Genomic DNA, 15,339 nt, shown 5'->3' on the forward strand with positions numbered 1-15,339 from the left:
ACAAGACAACATCATTGTCAGCTCTAGCTACTACCCCTCTCTCCCCACGATCAAAACTTAGCGAGTTCATCTTCACTCCCCTCTCCATCTACATCCACCCATCTCCGTTTCCTCACTTCTAACCCCCCTAAACTCCTTCTCTTTGCCGCACTCTCCTTCGCCGGCGTACCTTTCCTCGTCCACTCCCTCTTAATCCGTTTGTGGAATGCCTTTCGGTCGGCCTTCGATGTGGATTTACTGCCTTTGTCGCTACTGCCGTCATGTAGGTCGCGGATTTTGGGTGTTTGGTATGTGGTGGAGAGGAAAGAGGTTTGAGGGGTGGCTGGTTCGTGGTTCCGGTTCAGAGATGGAGTTGTTGGGTTGGGTGGTGAAGGGAGGAGTTCGTCTTCAATGGAGGCGCCGATCAGGTCGAGGGATGGGCTTTTCCGGTGGGAGGTGACATGCGTGTTTTGCTCCTTTGATTGTTGGACTGCATTGGGCTTAGCAATTCCCGAGGATTTGTTTTCGATGTGGTGAGTGGATGGCAGGACAAGGTCAGTCTGCAAGTCATCTTCGGTCTGTTGCGAATCGGGTATTACTTCGGCGAGTGGTGTTGCATGCTTTCGTATCCGAAGTGTTGTCGGCGAAGAGAAAGCTGGCTCGGCTTTTATTGCTATGCAGGAGGATTCCCGGACTGGAGTTGCGATATCGTCTTGCGTTGGTAAGTCTGCAAGCAAGTCGCTTTGTAGTGTATCTTCGTCGATCAAATCCCTCGTCTCGATGGAAGGCAGTACCACATCTCCGGATACATCTACAAGTGTGTCGTCGTCGTCGTCGTTCATCGGGAGTTGCTCCTCGTCAGAATCATCGCCAGCAAGGGATAATAGATCACGGTCATCGTCATCAAAATGAGTGCTCGACGATCGCAATTCTTCAACAGCATCTTCAGTCGGCTGGAGAAGGCCCTGGTGATGATCCTCATGCTCGGAAGAACTTGGTGTCGGCAGATGGTGCGGCGTCGTTGATGTGGCGGGATTTTGTCCCTTGGGGATATGATTTACCCCAGCAACCCGACCGCTCATAGGAGCTACAACAGACTCTTGTAGGTATAGATCCTGGTTCTTGATCGCATGCCAGCGATTGTGAAGTGCACTCATTGGCCAGTCTTTCCACTTTTGTTGGCCTTCTTTGATGACCGCCCACGATACACCGTCCATTTTCTTGCGCTTGCTTATGTACACATCATCTTCGTGAGTGAAGTGGTATCTCCTTGCAGTCCTGGGAATGCGCCTTTGGATCTCAACACGTGGACTGGTTCGGCGGGGTCTCGTTGGTGAGCTTTCGTCCGGTCTTGTACCAATCAAGGCGCAGGGTCTTCCATCAGCGACATCCCTTGAGGTAGTGTGTGAGTGTTGTGGACCTGTCTCTTTCGCTATCGGTGCTGTCGTATAGCTTGGGAGAGGGCTCGATTGGGCGACTGGAACTCGGCGTGGTTGTGCAGACAGAGGTGGAAAGAACCATTTCGGGTCCGTCGCAGGCGCTACCTTGTCATCTGTAGTTATCGGAGTAATAGGTGGAGGAGCGGCGTGTGCGAAGGGTGTTGAAGCGTTTGGCAGTACAAGACCGGCTACGGCTTGGTTGACAGCTTGGTGAATTGTCTGCAGTAGACTGGCGTGGAAAGCGCTTTGTGCTTGCTGTCCCGCGGGTGTTTGTGGAAACTGAAGATGTCGTAGGAGGTCTGCGGTGGGGTTCGAAGGATTGGGCGTTTGCGGAATGCCGAATTGCGGTATAGATGTTTCTGGCAAGTCGTGCTGAGGTATTGCAGACTGTGGCGCATTGGCCTCGGTGGCTGCGGTGTGTTGTTTGTTTATGTCTTGCTCAGGCGGTCCAGCAGCCTTTGGCTTGACCGTCTGCGGGGGTGCCAGTTCGTCCTCCGAATCTTCCCCTTCTCCCAATTCCTCGTCATCATCTTCATCGTCCTCCGGATGGCTCCCAGATCCCATAACAATTGATTCCAGTAACGTCTTCTCTTTGCCATTGCTTTGACGCTTTATTCTTCGCAGATGGCCTCTATCCACAACCACCCGGTTTGTGTTGAAGTCGATTTCGTCGCTTTGGGATGGATTCATATTTCCAAATTTCTCAAATATAGACTCAAATCGGCTTTTGAGCTTCTGTTGTTGTTTCTGCTTGGCCTTGATGTATTCGGCATTGTCTTCATCGACCTCGACTGAGTGCAGTATGCGCATGCGCTTTGCCGGCGGTTCCATGGCGCGTGTTGCCGCGCACTTTAGCAGCGAGCATGTGTCTCAACCAGCGTAAGGGCGGTGTAGAATAGGGGTCGGTGTGTGGGTTGTCGGCGTTTGCGTGTAAGACAGTCTGTGATTGCGATGCTGTGATTGACGCGAACAGCGAGACGCGACGCGGTTTCCTCGGCAGGCACCCGACACTTAGCGGCAGCCCCACCCGCATGCAGGTGATCGCCAGTGAACCGCAACCGTCATTCCGTCAGCGCCTTGGAATAGACGACCCCTCGTCAAGCATGAAGAACAACAGCTCATGACAACATGGCCATCGACAAGAAACAGACGGCCCTGGCCTGTCAGAAATGCCGGACGCCTATAGACATCGACGCCTCCATCGACCAGCTCAACCCGGCCGCATTCAAGCTATTGACTGGTACATGTCTATGCTGGTAACTATCAGGCATCAGACTAACATGTTTTAGACTCGACGGTATCAGGCCAACAGCCAGCATCACGCATATCCCCGAACCGCCAGTCGCGTCCTCCGAACCCGCCCGAACACCTCAAGACATATCAAGATGCCGCCAAAGACGCCAGGAACCCTACCTTCAAGCGCAACATCCAAGGCGCACCGCCCTCAGGACCCTCAAATGGCCCCCAGAACCCCGCCATGTCGTTCATCGACATACACATGTCCGAGTCGATGATAGACCCACACTCTTCAGCCGTCCGTAGCCCAGATCGGAAAACACAAGCAGGCGAGACGAAGCCGAATGCGAATGACAAGACACGACGGAAGAGCTTCTCAAATGGACTGGGCATACAGGGAGGCACGAGTCTGGCCGATACACTGGAAACAACAAATCGCATGTTCGAAATACTATCAGCACGCTCCGACGTCGACCACCCCATCTGCGTAGAGTGCACCGAGCTGCTCATCGACGGCCTTCAGAAGCGACTAGGCGTAGCAACCCGCGAACGCGACGCATACGTCGACTACCTGCGCCGCGCCAACACCGACGTGCCCAGCGCCGAAGAAGTCAAAGCCGCCGAAGCTGCCCTCAAAGCAGCCAAGAAGGCCGAAAGCACCGCCATCACGCAGCTCGAGAACCTCGAAGCCGAAAAGGCCGAACTAGACGCCCAGCTCGCCGCCCTAGAAGTCGAGAGCCGGATCCTCGACCAAGAAGAAAGCGAGTTCTGGAAGAGCAGAAACGCCTTCAACACCACACTGACCACTATCCAAAACGACCGCGACGCTCTAGCCACGCGATACGCGCACGATGCGCAGATCTTGAACCAGCTTCAAAGGAGAAGTGTATACAACGACACCTTCAACATAACCCACGACAACCACTTCGCCACCATCAACGGCCTCCGCCTCGGCCGCTTGCCAAACCCGTACGTCGACTGGCCCGAGATTAACGCTGCATGGGGCCAAACCTGTCTCCTCCTCGCCACCCTAGCCGACCGACTAAACTACAAGTTCGACGGCTACGAACTCTGTCCCATGGGCTCTACATCCACTATCACACGTATCGAAACGAAAGGCGGCACCGGAAACACAGTGTCTGAATCAACACGCCAACCCCAGTCTACAAGCGCCAACTCACCCCAAGTAACAAGACAAAAACTCGAGCTCTACTCCTCTGGCGACTTCCCCATAAACTTTGGCTTTCTACATAGAAAGTTCGATACGGCTATGGTTGCGTTTCTGGAATGTCTACGGCAATTGGGTGAGTTTGTGGAGAACTCTGCTGCTGCGCCGTCGTCACATGCTGTTGTCGGTATGGCAAGCCCTGGAGGTGGACCACCAGGCGGCGTCAAGATGCCGTATGAGATACAAAAAGATCGCATTCATGATCAGAGTATCAAGTTGGCATTGAATAAGGATGAGGGCTGGACGAAGGCGTGCAAGTATACTTTGACGTGTTGTAAGTATTTACTTGCGCATGCGAATAATGTGGAGAGTTTGGGGGCGAGACGGCGGTAGGGGAGTAGATATTGAGTTTGGGGAATGTGTGGTTTGCTTGTTTGATTAGATACCCCATTGATTCTTTCGTGTTTATAGACTTGATATATTCTCGCTGTTGTGGAAATGGACGGGTGACCACGAGTCGGTATATTGATACGATAGTCTCGCACCTACCTCTACCCATCTCCTTGAATGCTACGGACTGAGTGCTTTGCATGAAGCGTCCTCAGCATCTGATCTCCTTATTTCACGTTGCATTATGGAAAGATATACACTGCACAAACTACTACCCATGAATCATGTGCACGTCGCATTCCTATCTCATGTGATACAGCGCCAACAACGAGAACATGTGTACATGAGGCTCTTTCGTGTCCCCAATGTGCGATATCCCTATCTCGTGTTACACCTACCTGCGATGAGGATGCTACGTTGCGGGTGCTAGTCTTACTGCGGACTGTCTGAAGTTGTACAGAGATCCTGTGCAATGGTGGTTTTGAGCTACCTTTGACCTCAACGCTGTGAGATAAGGATCGAAAGCTTATTCGAGGCTAGCATTTGACTTGAAGGTCTATAGGCGACAGGAGGGTCGCAGTTCCGTAGAGCTGTACTCTGGAGCTTACTCTGATGAAGCCTTGCGTACATGGGCGTGTCTTGCGAGAGGTAGCACTGAGAGACATCTCCCATTGTTCAAGATAGGATACGGCGAGCTTAGAGGTCGAGCATGATGCCAGCAGGGAGTTTGACGGTCGTTTAGGAGATTGGAACACCCGGTGTGTACTCAGTCATGTTGCTGTCAACCAGAACCAGAACGGCAACTTACTGCTTCCGATCGTCAGAACGTCGTGTGATGCTGTTGATGCGCTGCCACCGCACCGACCGGGAAGCACGGACACCAAGACCAACTCAGCATCCGGGAGGCACCGACGTGGCAGCATGAAGCACCTCTTGAATCAGGGGCGAAAAAGGAAGGTCACGATACTTGCTCGGTGGTGTTGCGGCTCCTAGCGCTGGGTAGGACCATGTCAGCTGAGTCGTACAGCCCCGTGACTACCTAGGTATCGGTGGCGCACGTCCAGCCGGACGAACAGCGAAGCCGGCATCCATGGGCGAGCAGGCTCGCAGCGGCATAACAGGCAAAGCCGATGCTCTAGTGGAAACGGAATGCCTATCCCGAAGCCTAGCTTGCCGGTGTGATCGTCTCTGAGCTAGATGAGCTTCGTGGAAGCGAGCTGGCCAGGGGTTTTGAGATCTTTGCGGGGTAGCGTATTTCCTTAGCTCATAGAAACTGAGAAAGGAAATTAGGGGTAAGAAGATGGACACTGGGGTGCTGTGGAGAGGCACAGTCGATATAGTGAACGGTCTGCTGTGCTCGTTTGCGCAAACACCCGTCGAATATGCCGTCAGCGATTGCATCATTCTAATCAATGTCAGCACTTCGTACCCTGATTACTTCCGCTGTTTGGGGATCGCTGTGTAGTGTGCTCGGCTCAAGTGGTGAGCTAGAGTAGTTCCCGTAACGGTATCGATTCTTGGTTGTGGAGAAGTCGCATAGCGGGGAAGTTTCGAAGACGTAAGATATTACCAAATAAGCCCAGATGGACACGATGGTGAGAGGCCTAAGCTCCAGCTCATGCAACAGACCGGAAAATACGTGTCACCAGGAGGATGAGCCCATGCAGGAGGAGAATTTGCACGATCCACTTGGATGTGAAGGTCATGACATGAGTTGTGCGTATGGCATAGCGTGCGACGTGCCTTGCATGGCGAGCAAGAAAATCCAGCACGTTCTGGATTCGTGGTATTCAACGGAAATGGGTATTGCAAGGCTGGTCGCGTATGTGCTGTGCTGCACAAGACGTTGGCTAAGACGCTGGCAGTTTGACGACAGAAGATGCGAGACATGACATAGATGGCGACACCCGCAGCCGCAGCCGTAAACGCCTGGAGAAGCGGAGATGCTGAAAGTGTCCGGTGCGTCGGATGTAATATGGCACAGCAAGCCACACGCTCGAGATGTCGTGAGAAGAGGCGTGAGTACGGCATCACGACCAGGCGACGCGACGCGACAGCATGGAAGCAACGGAGGTTGGACCCAGCAGAGAGGCGCCATGCAGGCACGGGGATGATGAAAGATGGTCGGAGGGTCTCGTCAGAGATTTCCATGTGTCATTGGTGGTCAGGTGGCCTGCGGATTGAATTTCCTGGGGGTAATCGAAACGCCAGCCACGAGCCACGTGAAGCCAATTTTCTGCTTTGCTTCGCCGCCCCAGCAAACCCGAGCCCGCCAAGCCACCGTGACGTAAAGAGAACCTAACCTCACAACCACTTTCCATCGCAAAACTATACGCGTGCGACGTGCTGCTTACTGCCCTATTGGCTCGGTTGGGCTGTGAAGTGATCCTTCTAGCTCAGAGCCATGTCGGCCCAGCGTCCGAGTCGTTGGCGCTTGTGCATGGACCTGGGGAAGACACAAGACGTCTGACTAACAATGAACCACGGTGCTCTTTGTCCAAATAAATCTCTGCGGTAGGTGCTGCCTGACTATAAGAGCCCCGGAGTGCCTTTCACTCTGGAATAACTGCCTGACCTGTCACCAATACATAAACCTACGGATCCCTCACCTGCTCTCACACCACCAGACAACGAGTCACCCTACCGTCACCACCGTCAATCATTCAATGCACATCAACGACTTCCCCTACGAAGTACTCACCCAGATCCTTGAGGAGGTCACCAAGGCCAATATACGTGATGGCCCCACGTATACTTTTGGTCTCCAGCAGGCGCCACTGCCTCTCGAGAGGGCCAAGCTCCAGCGCTATGTGAGAGGCCCGGTCCCGCCAGAGCTCCTCAAGTGGGACGCAACTGCCACTCTACGATCCGTTTGCTGGAAGTGGCACGAGTGGGCTTTGGAGCATTCCATCAAGGACGTCTACATCCGTCGCTGGAAGGGCGGAGAGGTAAGCAAGAGCAACACATCTGCAATCGACACAGTGCTAACATGGCATAGCGATGGGCCGAACTTTCCAACAGGCGAGAGAGCTACCCACTCTACGAGCTCATTGACCGTCCGACTGGCACAGCGGTCTACCGCGACCCCTTCGCCTCTCTCAAGCGGACTGTGAGCATCTGCAATGACTACCCGCAGGTGGCCGCCAAGATCAAGCGCATGTGGGTGCACGGCTTCTACACCGCCGAGACCGACCGTCTGGTGTTCCAGTCGCTCAAGAACTGCACAAACATCACCTCGCTCTCTCTTCCATGGACGACCATCCGTCACGTGGACGCCACGGCGTGGCGTGCTGTGCTCACTGGCACCGGCAAGCCACTTCAGTCGCTGGAACTCCAATGTGTCGACCCGACTTCGCAGCAAGCAACAGACAAGGATAACATCGTTGATCTGGAGCCACTGCAGTCGGTAAACTTCAGCCAGCTGCGGCGACTGAAGATCTTTGGCGACACTAGCTTCATGCCCATCACCGATGATGATCTTTTCGCCATCGCTCGCACGGCCACTCAGCTGGAGGAGTTCCACTTGACCTGCAACTCCTCCATCACCATCGATGGTGTCATGGCCATTGTCAAGGCATCTCGGAAGACGCTCCGAGTCCTTGAGCACAGCCCGCGGTCACAGGATGGCTTCTGGCACCCGCATCCTGGATCACCGAGCGACTGCGAGCATCTCTGCGACACGTTCCGGAACTGCCCAAAGCTTGAGACTCTGTCCATCTCTCTTCCTTCCGTGTGCTCCCATCTCTTTTCCAACGACGATGCGAAGTTCGCAGGTGACCTGCAGGTACGTGCTCTGCACTTGTGTGAGCACGAGGACGGTCGCTCCACTCACGAAGCTACCGACGCCCTGCAGAAGCTTCTTGAGCAAGCCCGTCGCTTTATCCGCCTCCGCGCGCAGAGTGCTATTCCTCGCGAACTGTACGTCGAGCTGTTCTTCGCCGAGTGCATCTTCGAGCCCGGCTTCCAGTCCGTCCATGGCGACTTTTCGCTGGCTCAGGTCTCGTCAGACGGGCACTGGCCACAGAACGTCGAGTTCAGCGGCAAGGGACCCTACGGAAGCACCGGCCTCTACGGAAAAGAGGAGGAGGCACAGTTCCAGCGCATCGACGAAGCCGAATTTCTAGCCGGCGTCCGCAGGAGGCTCCTATCTATCCAAACCTGATTGTGGGTAAAACCACTGATAACGGCCGACTTCACTTCAAGTGTAAACTTTTTATTGCGAACCTATACTTACGAAATTACGACCACATGCATGAGCGACAGGCCTGGAGCCAAAGAGATACCAGGCTGGAGCAGCCACATTGTATTCATGCATTTGGGGAAATTCATAACGAGAACATGGCCATGTTCCGAAAAAGCGAATACTGCGTATTGTTTACTTGGGAAGGCGGGGTGTCTATTGCTTTTTTACCATCTTGCAGTTTGTTAGCATTTTAGCGTTCAACCTTAAATCAGTATAATGAATCAAGCTTCACACTCATCTGACAACCGTCCCACCGTTCATCTGTGCAACAAAACAGTCTTCGCGCATGTTCGAAGTAGGAAACTTGCTTTGCATCCCCGATCACGAGAATAGCAACACACGATTGATAAGAAACTTCGCGAAAGCTCCAATTTTGCCAACGGGTTCCACACCTTGGCGATCAAAGACCAACACCCCGCACCTGCAGTCCACGCACCCACACCCTCCCAAAGCAGACAAGCCCAGGTACAGCTTTCCGCACTTTTTGCTTACACACCGCATGGTCATCCGTTATGTACGCCGGAAGCCAACCTCTTTCTCTATCCGAGCGATGGGAGCTTACCAACCTAGAGTAAGGTCTCAGTCCCGTACACGCCGAACACCGACCGATTGTCTGCTGAATAAGAGGCACGGGAGCGCGGAAGATGTCCGCCCCAGCGAAAAGTACTTGCCGGGCCCAGGATGGTGGGTTCCTCTGCTAATTGACTCGCGATGCAGCAGGTTAGCCGGAGGAATGTTACCACCAACGTACCTTTCCCCAGCGAAACAGAAAAAAACGAATTGACAATCTCTTACCAAAGGCTCATGTAATCATCGGAAACGCCTATGACGCTACTGCACCGGGTATATATGTGGGGCGCTAACCGTCGGAGCTTTACTGAGAGAGGTATAGTGAGGAGCGCTATGAGGGGCAGAATGGCGCAAAGCAGTTGTTTACAGGACAGCTAGGTAGCTAAGCTCGCTCGGTGCGATTGGGCCGGTGGATGATGTAGTAGCCATGGCATGATGTATTGCGAGATAGACACAGTCTATGGGGATCGAAGACTGTTGACGACAAGGGGTCAGGGTTATCTCATGCACCATGCACATGCCAGCCCCCGGTGGTGCTGGTGCTGGCTGCTGGGTATAAGTAGAAGGTGCGTACCCCACCCCGAAAGCTCTCTTCTTTACTTCACTACTACGCATCTCTCTCCTGTCTCATCGTCCTACTCTACTCGTTCTTTGTGATACCCCCCAGAAGTTATTCAAGATGGCTCCCAAGATCGCGATTGTTTACTACTCCATGTACGGCCACATCAAGAAGATGGTATGTTGCGATTGTGTTGAGATGCGGAGCTGTTGTTTGTTGCGAAACGGCTCCCCACTCGATTGATTCCTGGTAATTGAGAGCTTCTGCTAACAGAGTTGAATAGGCCGATGCTGAGTTGGAAGGTATCAAGGAGGCTGGTGGTGACGCCAAGCTCTTCCAGTATGTATTCACTTTCCAACATCCCTAACACCTTGATCTCCCTGCTGGCAATTGCATTTGCAAATGCTACATCACCGTGTTCCATCTCTCCCAAGACCACCAACTAACCCCCTCCCAGAGTCGCCGAGACCCTCCCCCAAGACGTCCTCGACAAGATGTACGCACCCCCCAAGGACGCCTCGATCCCCACCCTCGACGACCCCGCCGTCCTCGAGGAATTCGACGGAATCCTCTTCGGCATCCCCACCCGCTACGGCAACTTCCCCGCACAATTCAAGACCTTCTGGGACAAGACCGGCAAGCAATGGCAACAAGGTGCCTTCTGGGGCAAGTACGCCGGTGTCTTCGTGTCAACCGGTACCCTCGGTGGTGGCCAGGAGACCACTGCTATCACCAGCATGAGCACGCTTGTGCACCACGGTTTCATCTACGTGCCGCTCGGATACAAGACAGCGTTCAGCATGCTTGCTAACCTCGACGAGGTTCACGGTGGTAGCCCTTGGGGCGCTGGTACCTTCTCCGCTGGTGACGGCAGCAGACAGCCCTCTGAGCTTGAGCTTAACATTGCGAAGGCTCAGGGTAAGGCTTTCTACGAGGCGGTTGCCAAGGCCCACCAGTGACTAGATGGCGGAAAGACTGCTGGCGATGCTGTGGGTGAGAAGAGCGTCGAGGGAGTAAATGGAGCGGGAGCGGCGACTAACGGTACTACTACTGCTGCGCCTGCTGCTGCTGCTACGTCTGCTCCTGCTGCTGCTTCTTCATCGCAGCCTCAGCAGAAGGGGCCGGAAGAGAAGGATAAGGAGGGTCCGTGTGGATTGCCTGCAAAGTGCGATATCATGTAGACGTTTTGTCATTCTGCTTCTTCCGCTCTCTATGGTTCGCTTGTTTAGACATCTGCACGACGAGATAAATGAAATAAAGTAATACCTTCATCAATTTGGCCTTGACCTATGATGACTGAACTGACTGTCAATGTGTATTCTAGTTAGGAACATGTCGCGTAGATTTGATAGTGATCGCTATCTTGCAACAAATAACATCTTACCTGCATTTCATTGCACTTTGAAACGTTTTGGTGAAGAAAGGATTGGGTATCATTCTGTCCAACTACTATCGAATATCTGTAACCAGACTGCTGAAGCGGAAATCTATCACACAAGGCCTCAACGAAGTCCTGACCAAAAAAAAAAACGCTCCGTCTATACCAACCCCAAGGAGAACGCCAAATCCCACATCTTACCCAGTTCTCTCTACCCACCTTTCTCCTCCTCTCCCTTTCCATCCTGCGGAACATGATCATGAATGAACTCATCCACCCAATCCTTTACCCCATCAGCCTTGTGCGTCAACCACTCCCACCAACTTTCCTTCTTATCTCCCTCTCCCTTATCGTCATCGCTCTTCTCTCCCTCGCTGTCTTTCAACTCGTCTTTCCCACCACTCGGCGGCGTAGGCCGACTAGGCACATCTTCCAAAATCGGACTCGTATCTTCGAGTCCAGACGCTGACGCCGCGATACTGGAGAGAGAGTTTAAGTCTGTTGCGGCCATGGATGCGAGGTTCGATGGTTGTGGTAGAGAAGAAGAGAGGGTGGTGGAGGAAGAGAGAGTGTAAGAAGACACGGGGTCTTCGGGTGTTTCTTTTTCGTTGCCAGATACCGAGTCATCGTCGGAGTGAAGGCCGACGGGCTTCAACGGTAGGCGCAGCGTACCGTTGTTGGGCGCAGGGTTCAGACCGATGGAGTCGCAGACTATGTTGTAGAGTTCGATGTTCTCTGTTTGGGACTGTTAGTTTACTTCTCCTTGTGTATGCATGATATGGATGAGATGGAAACTTACGAAACGGCTCCATCCTGCTCCCAGCTTCATGCGGAAACGCAGGCCCTCTTGCAATAAAAACAGCTCTCATAAGCGGATGCTCGTGATCGTATCCGTGGAGTCCTTTCGGATGATACTCCTCACCCGTCTTCAACCCCACCTCAACGTTGAATTCGTCTTTCGTTACAATCGCCCAACCCGTCTTGGGAACAATCCATAGCGGGGCAATCCTATCGTTCTTGCTGAAATGGTAGCGCTCCGGCATATTCTCATCCCGCAGGTAGACGTCAAGGTTCGGGTTATCCTTCGTACGTTCTAGAAGCTGGTTGTAAAGGCGGTGCAAGGAGGCTGGGTCTTTGGGGCGGAGGCCATAGAGGGGCCAGCCGTCTGTATGGGATAGTTCCGCGGGGTCGATGAGGTCCTCGAGTTGAACTAGGCGGGTTTTGTCTGTGGTGGCCATGCCGTGGTCTGAGACAACAATTACGTTGACAATATTTGTTAGGTTGCGCGCGTGGAGACCTGCTAGGATACCTGCCATCATTGTGTCGGCATTGGCAATCGTTTTGCGGATTTCGGTGCTGTTGGGTCCGAAGCGGTGGCCGTCACCGTCTACGTCAGGGACGTATGCTGCGATAAGCTGAGGTCGCGGTGTATTTGCGCTCGCGCCGATGTCTTTGGGGCCAGGCAGATCGAGGAGCTCCATTATGCGATCTACCTTTGTAGGTAAGACTTCTGAACCGTTGTACTTGTCGATGTAGGCAATCTCTTGGTTCAGGATATGCGCTTCTGAACCTGGCCACATGTGGACTGCTGTCCTGACTCCTTGCTTCTCAGCTGTCACCCAGAGAGGCTCGCCGCCCCACCAGTGCGGTTGCAGACTGCGTTTGGGATCGGTGTAGTAGAACTCCTGCTCGAGTTCTGGGTCCCAGAATGTGTTTCCTACTACGCCGTGCGCTTCGGGGTACATGCCCGTGGCCATTGTATAGTGGTTCGGGAATGTGACGCTGGGGAAGCTGGGCATCATGTACTTTGGCGATATCCCCTCTGCCGCAAATTGGTTGAGCGTAGGTGTGAGGTTTCGGTATAGGAAGTCGGCGCGGAAGCCGTCGAGCGATATGAGGATTGTCGTCGGCGCAAAGAGTGACGTGCCGTTGGAGAGCATGGCTGCTGCTTCTTTGACATCTTTCGGCGTAGAGAGGTTGTACGTGGCTGCCAGGAGAACGACGAAGAGGACGATGATGGATACGTATATGGCTATTCGTCGGTACAGACTCTTCCTGCGTACCTGTTCTCTATTAGCTTCATTCGCGCACCCGTAGACTCTACACACCTTCCTCTGCGATTCGCTCGCAAGTAACCGCTGTTCATCGCTCAATGAACTTCTTCCTGATCGGAAACTCGTACTGGAAGCGCCAATGCCTTCTTCCATTTCGTACATGAGCGCGCTCGACTCTTCATTGCCGCCTTTCCTGCGCTCCTTCATCTCCTTCTTCTTATCCCACTTTCCGACCTTGACGCTCGAGGCTCTGCGCCCCAATAAGCCCTTGCCACCATCTTTCTGCGTAAGAAGCCTCTCGCGCTCGTCTTCTGAATCTAGAATGTCGTGATCGCGTTCGTCAAGTTCGCCGGAAGGTCTGCCATCGTAGCCCTCATCGTCGGAGGTGTGGTCGTACAGGGTGCGCTCGTCGGTGCCAGCATCGGAGCTAGGCACCCGTTGCGATTCGTTGTGCGGTTGCGAAGACATGATCGCGTCTTCAGGCGATATGTTACATAGCTAGGTGGAAAAGAAACGTTGCGCCGCTACGGTGCTCAACATGTTTTGGGGGTCAGCGACCCCAGACGTGTCGCTTGGCATCCATGTTTCACGCGTGCAGGACGGTTATGTCGGTCGCGTAAAGGCGCTATTCGGTAATTTACTTTCACTAAACCTCCATCTAAAAATTGGGGTGAACAGAACATTTGACTTGACTTTGTGCATGCAGCAGATGATAGATTATCCAAGATCGTACATTATTTCCGTTGTTCAAGATTCGTTCATGCCATCACCAAGACCACGTCACGGCCGGCCTTCCACTTGAGACCTGCGCCGGCTATCTTCCCCTTAGAGCAAACCCACAACAACAACCACATATGCTCTGCAAGCTCTCCCCAATTAAACAGCTGCACCATCCCAAGAGTTTCAGAAGTACCCTTCTCTCTGTAGAGATATGCGCCCCAGCCGAGTCTGCCATCTTTCAGCGGTTCACACACGCCATCCCAAATGTCTTTCTGAGCCTGCGCAGGCCAAGCCGACAAGTCAATGAGCCAATGGCCTCTTTCATTGCCCACTGGATCGCGTGACTTTCCAACTGGTTTGAACTTGCCTGGATACTGTTCCTTGAGGGCTTCCAGATAGGGTGTTACCTGCCGAGGCCACGCCTCCGGACTCTCTACACCTATCTTTGGTGGTGGAGATTCAACTATCTCCGGATAATCGGTGAAGTCTATGGGCGGACCGGAATTGTCGATTTTTTGCACCTTGTTGTTCTCACTGGCTTGGTCTTCTGCTAATGGGGAAACTGGCTTTGGCGCATCGGATGAGCGGAAGCTTTCTTGCTGAGTTGGGACGACGCTGCTGGATTTGGGATGCACTTCTGAGGAAGCAGGCGTCTTGGCTTCTGATATATCGCTACCTATCTCCAGGCGCGTACTTTCCCGACGATTCACATCTGCGAGAGGTACCTGGGGCGAAGACGTAGCGCTAGGCGCATCCGGCTCTTCTGCTGTAGCGACAATCGTGGGTTCCGTTGGCATAGCAGGCGACGAAGAAGTCTCCTGCGTGACGTCTCTAGCGTCCGACTCGTCTCCGGACGTGTTCTCGGAAGTCATCGAAAAGCTATCCTGCAATTGACTCTGTAATGCTTGAACCGCAGCTTGCGTATCCTCAATAAACGCTGTATCAGCATCCTCAGGACTGCTAAGAACATCTTTTATAGACCGCCGTTTGCTAGCAGCGCTTGACTTGGGAGTTGCTTGCGCTTTCCAGTTTTGATGGATACGTTCTAACCGCGCAAGCCGACTAGACGTTGGCGCAAAGTCGTCTTCTCCCACATTGGCAGACGACGCGCCGACGTATCTTTTGGGATATTCATCGGACGATAAGTGAGATGGGAAACTGCCGTAGGAATCTTTGTTGGTCGATAAGAAGGAGGTGTTGACGGACTCGCGAAATGAATTTCCTTTGTTTGGTGGCGAAGGGTCGCTCACTCGGGAAGCACCAACTTGGCTCGACACATCGTGTTGTGGTGTCTCCTCAACGTTTTTTCGATGTGGTCTAAAGTCGAGATAAGCGTCGGCCAAGGAGCGGTAAAGTTGGTCGTTTTGTCGAGTAGCCGGAGCGGAGATATGAACCAAAAGCTCGTGTTCATCGTCCATAGTTGAGTACGAACAGGTAAATCTTGAGTTTTTCAAAATCCATCGTAAGAGATATATACAAAAGCGATCCAAGTAAAGCGCGCACGGATTGTTGTTGCGTGAGAGGACGGAAGAGGTCAAGTGTAGACGAGGAAGGGTTCAGCGGGTTCATTGACGCGACTTGGCAGGTGCGAGTAAGGTCTGTG

At 53.2% G+C, this 15,339-nt stretch overlaps 5 protein-coding genes across 5 annotated transcripts; 3 read left to right on the top strand and 2 right to left on the bottom strand.

The window, feature by feature from the left end:
- Positions 1 to 50: 50 nt before the first annotated feature.
- On the bottom strand, positions 51 to 2,249 carry J4E87_002618 (uncharacterized protein; the record flags this gene model as incomplete). Its single annotated transcript, XM_049374254.1, has 1 exon — positions 51 to 2,249. The coding sequence occupies one exon, from the start codon at positions 2,247 to 2,249 to the stop codon at positions 51 to 53; it is 2,199 nt and encodes a 732-aa protein (XP_049236394.1).
- Positions 2,250 to 2,546: 297 nt separating this feature from the next.
- On the top strand, positions 2,547 to 4,223 carry J4E87_002619 (uncharacterized protein; the record flags this gene model as incomplete). The annotated part of the gene is made up of 3 exons (XM_049374255.1): positions 2,547 to 2,658; positions 2,708 to 4,156; positions 4,216 to 4,223. 3 exons carry the CDS (start codon positions 2,547 to 2,549, stop codon positions 4,221 to 4,223), a joined length of 1,569 nt encoding a protein of 522 aa, XP_049236395.1.
- A 2,655-nt stretch (positions 4,224 to 6,878) lies between these two features.
- Positions 6,879 to 8,374, top strand: J4E87_002620 (uncharacterized protein; the record flags this gene model as incomplete). Its single annotated transcript, XM_049374256.1, has 2 exons — positions 6,879 to 7,160; positions 7,211 to 8,374. 2 exons carry the CDS (start codon positions 6,879 to 6,881, stop codon positions 8,372 to 8,374), a joined length of 1,446 nt encoding a protein of 481 aa, XP_049236396.1.
- Positions 8,375 to 9,704: 1,330 nt separating this feature from the next.
- ALTA7 (Minor allergen Alt a 7) lies at positions 9,705 to 10,543 on the top strand (the record flags this gene model as incomplete). The annotated part of the gene is made up of 3 exons (XM_049374257.1): positions 9,705 to 9,761; positions 9,868 to 9,923; positions 10,042 to 10,543. 3 exons carry the CDS (start codon positions 9,705 to 9,707, stop codon positions 10,541 to 10,543), a joined length of 615 nt encoding a protein of 204 aa, XP_049236397.1.
- A 630-nt stretch (positions 10,544 to 11,173) lies between these two features.
- On the bottom strand, positions 11,174 to 13,484 carry J4E87_002622 (uncharacterized protein; the record flags this gene model as incomplete). The annotated part of the gene is made up of 3 exons (XM_049374258.1): positions 11,174 to 11,697; positions 11,762 to 13,025; positions 13,071 to 13,484. 3 exons carry the CDS (start codon positions 13,482 to 13,484, stop codon positions 11,174 to 11,176), a joined length of 2,202 nt encoding a protein of 733 aa, XP_049236398.1.
- Between the last annotated feature and the right edge of the window lie 1,855 nt (positions 13,485 to 15,339).

Source organism: Alternaria ethzedia (genome assembly GCF_023757985.1).
Source record: "Alternaria ethzedia strain BMP 0044 chromosome Unknown scaffold_4, whole genome shotgun sequence".
NCBI lineage: Eukaryota > Fungi > Ascomycota > Dothideomycetes > Pleosporales > Pleosporaceae > Alternaria > Alternaria ethzedia.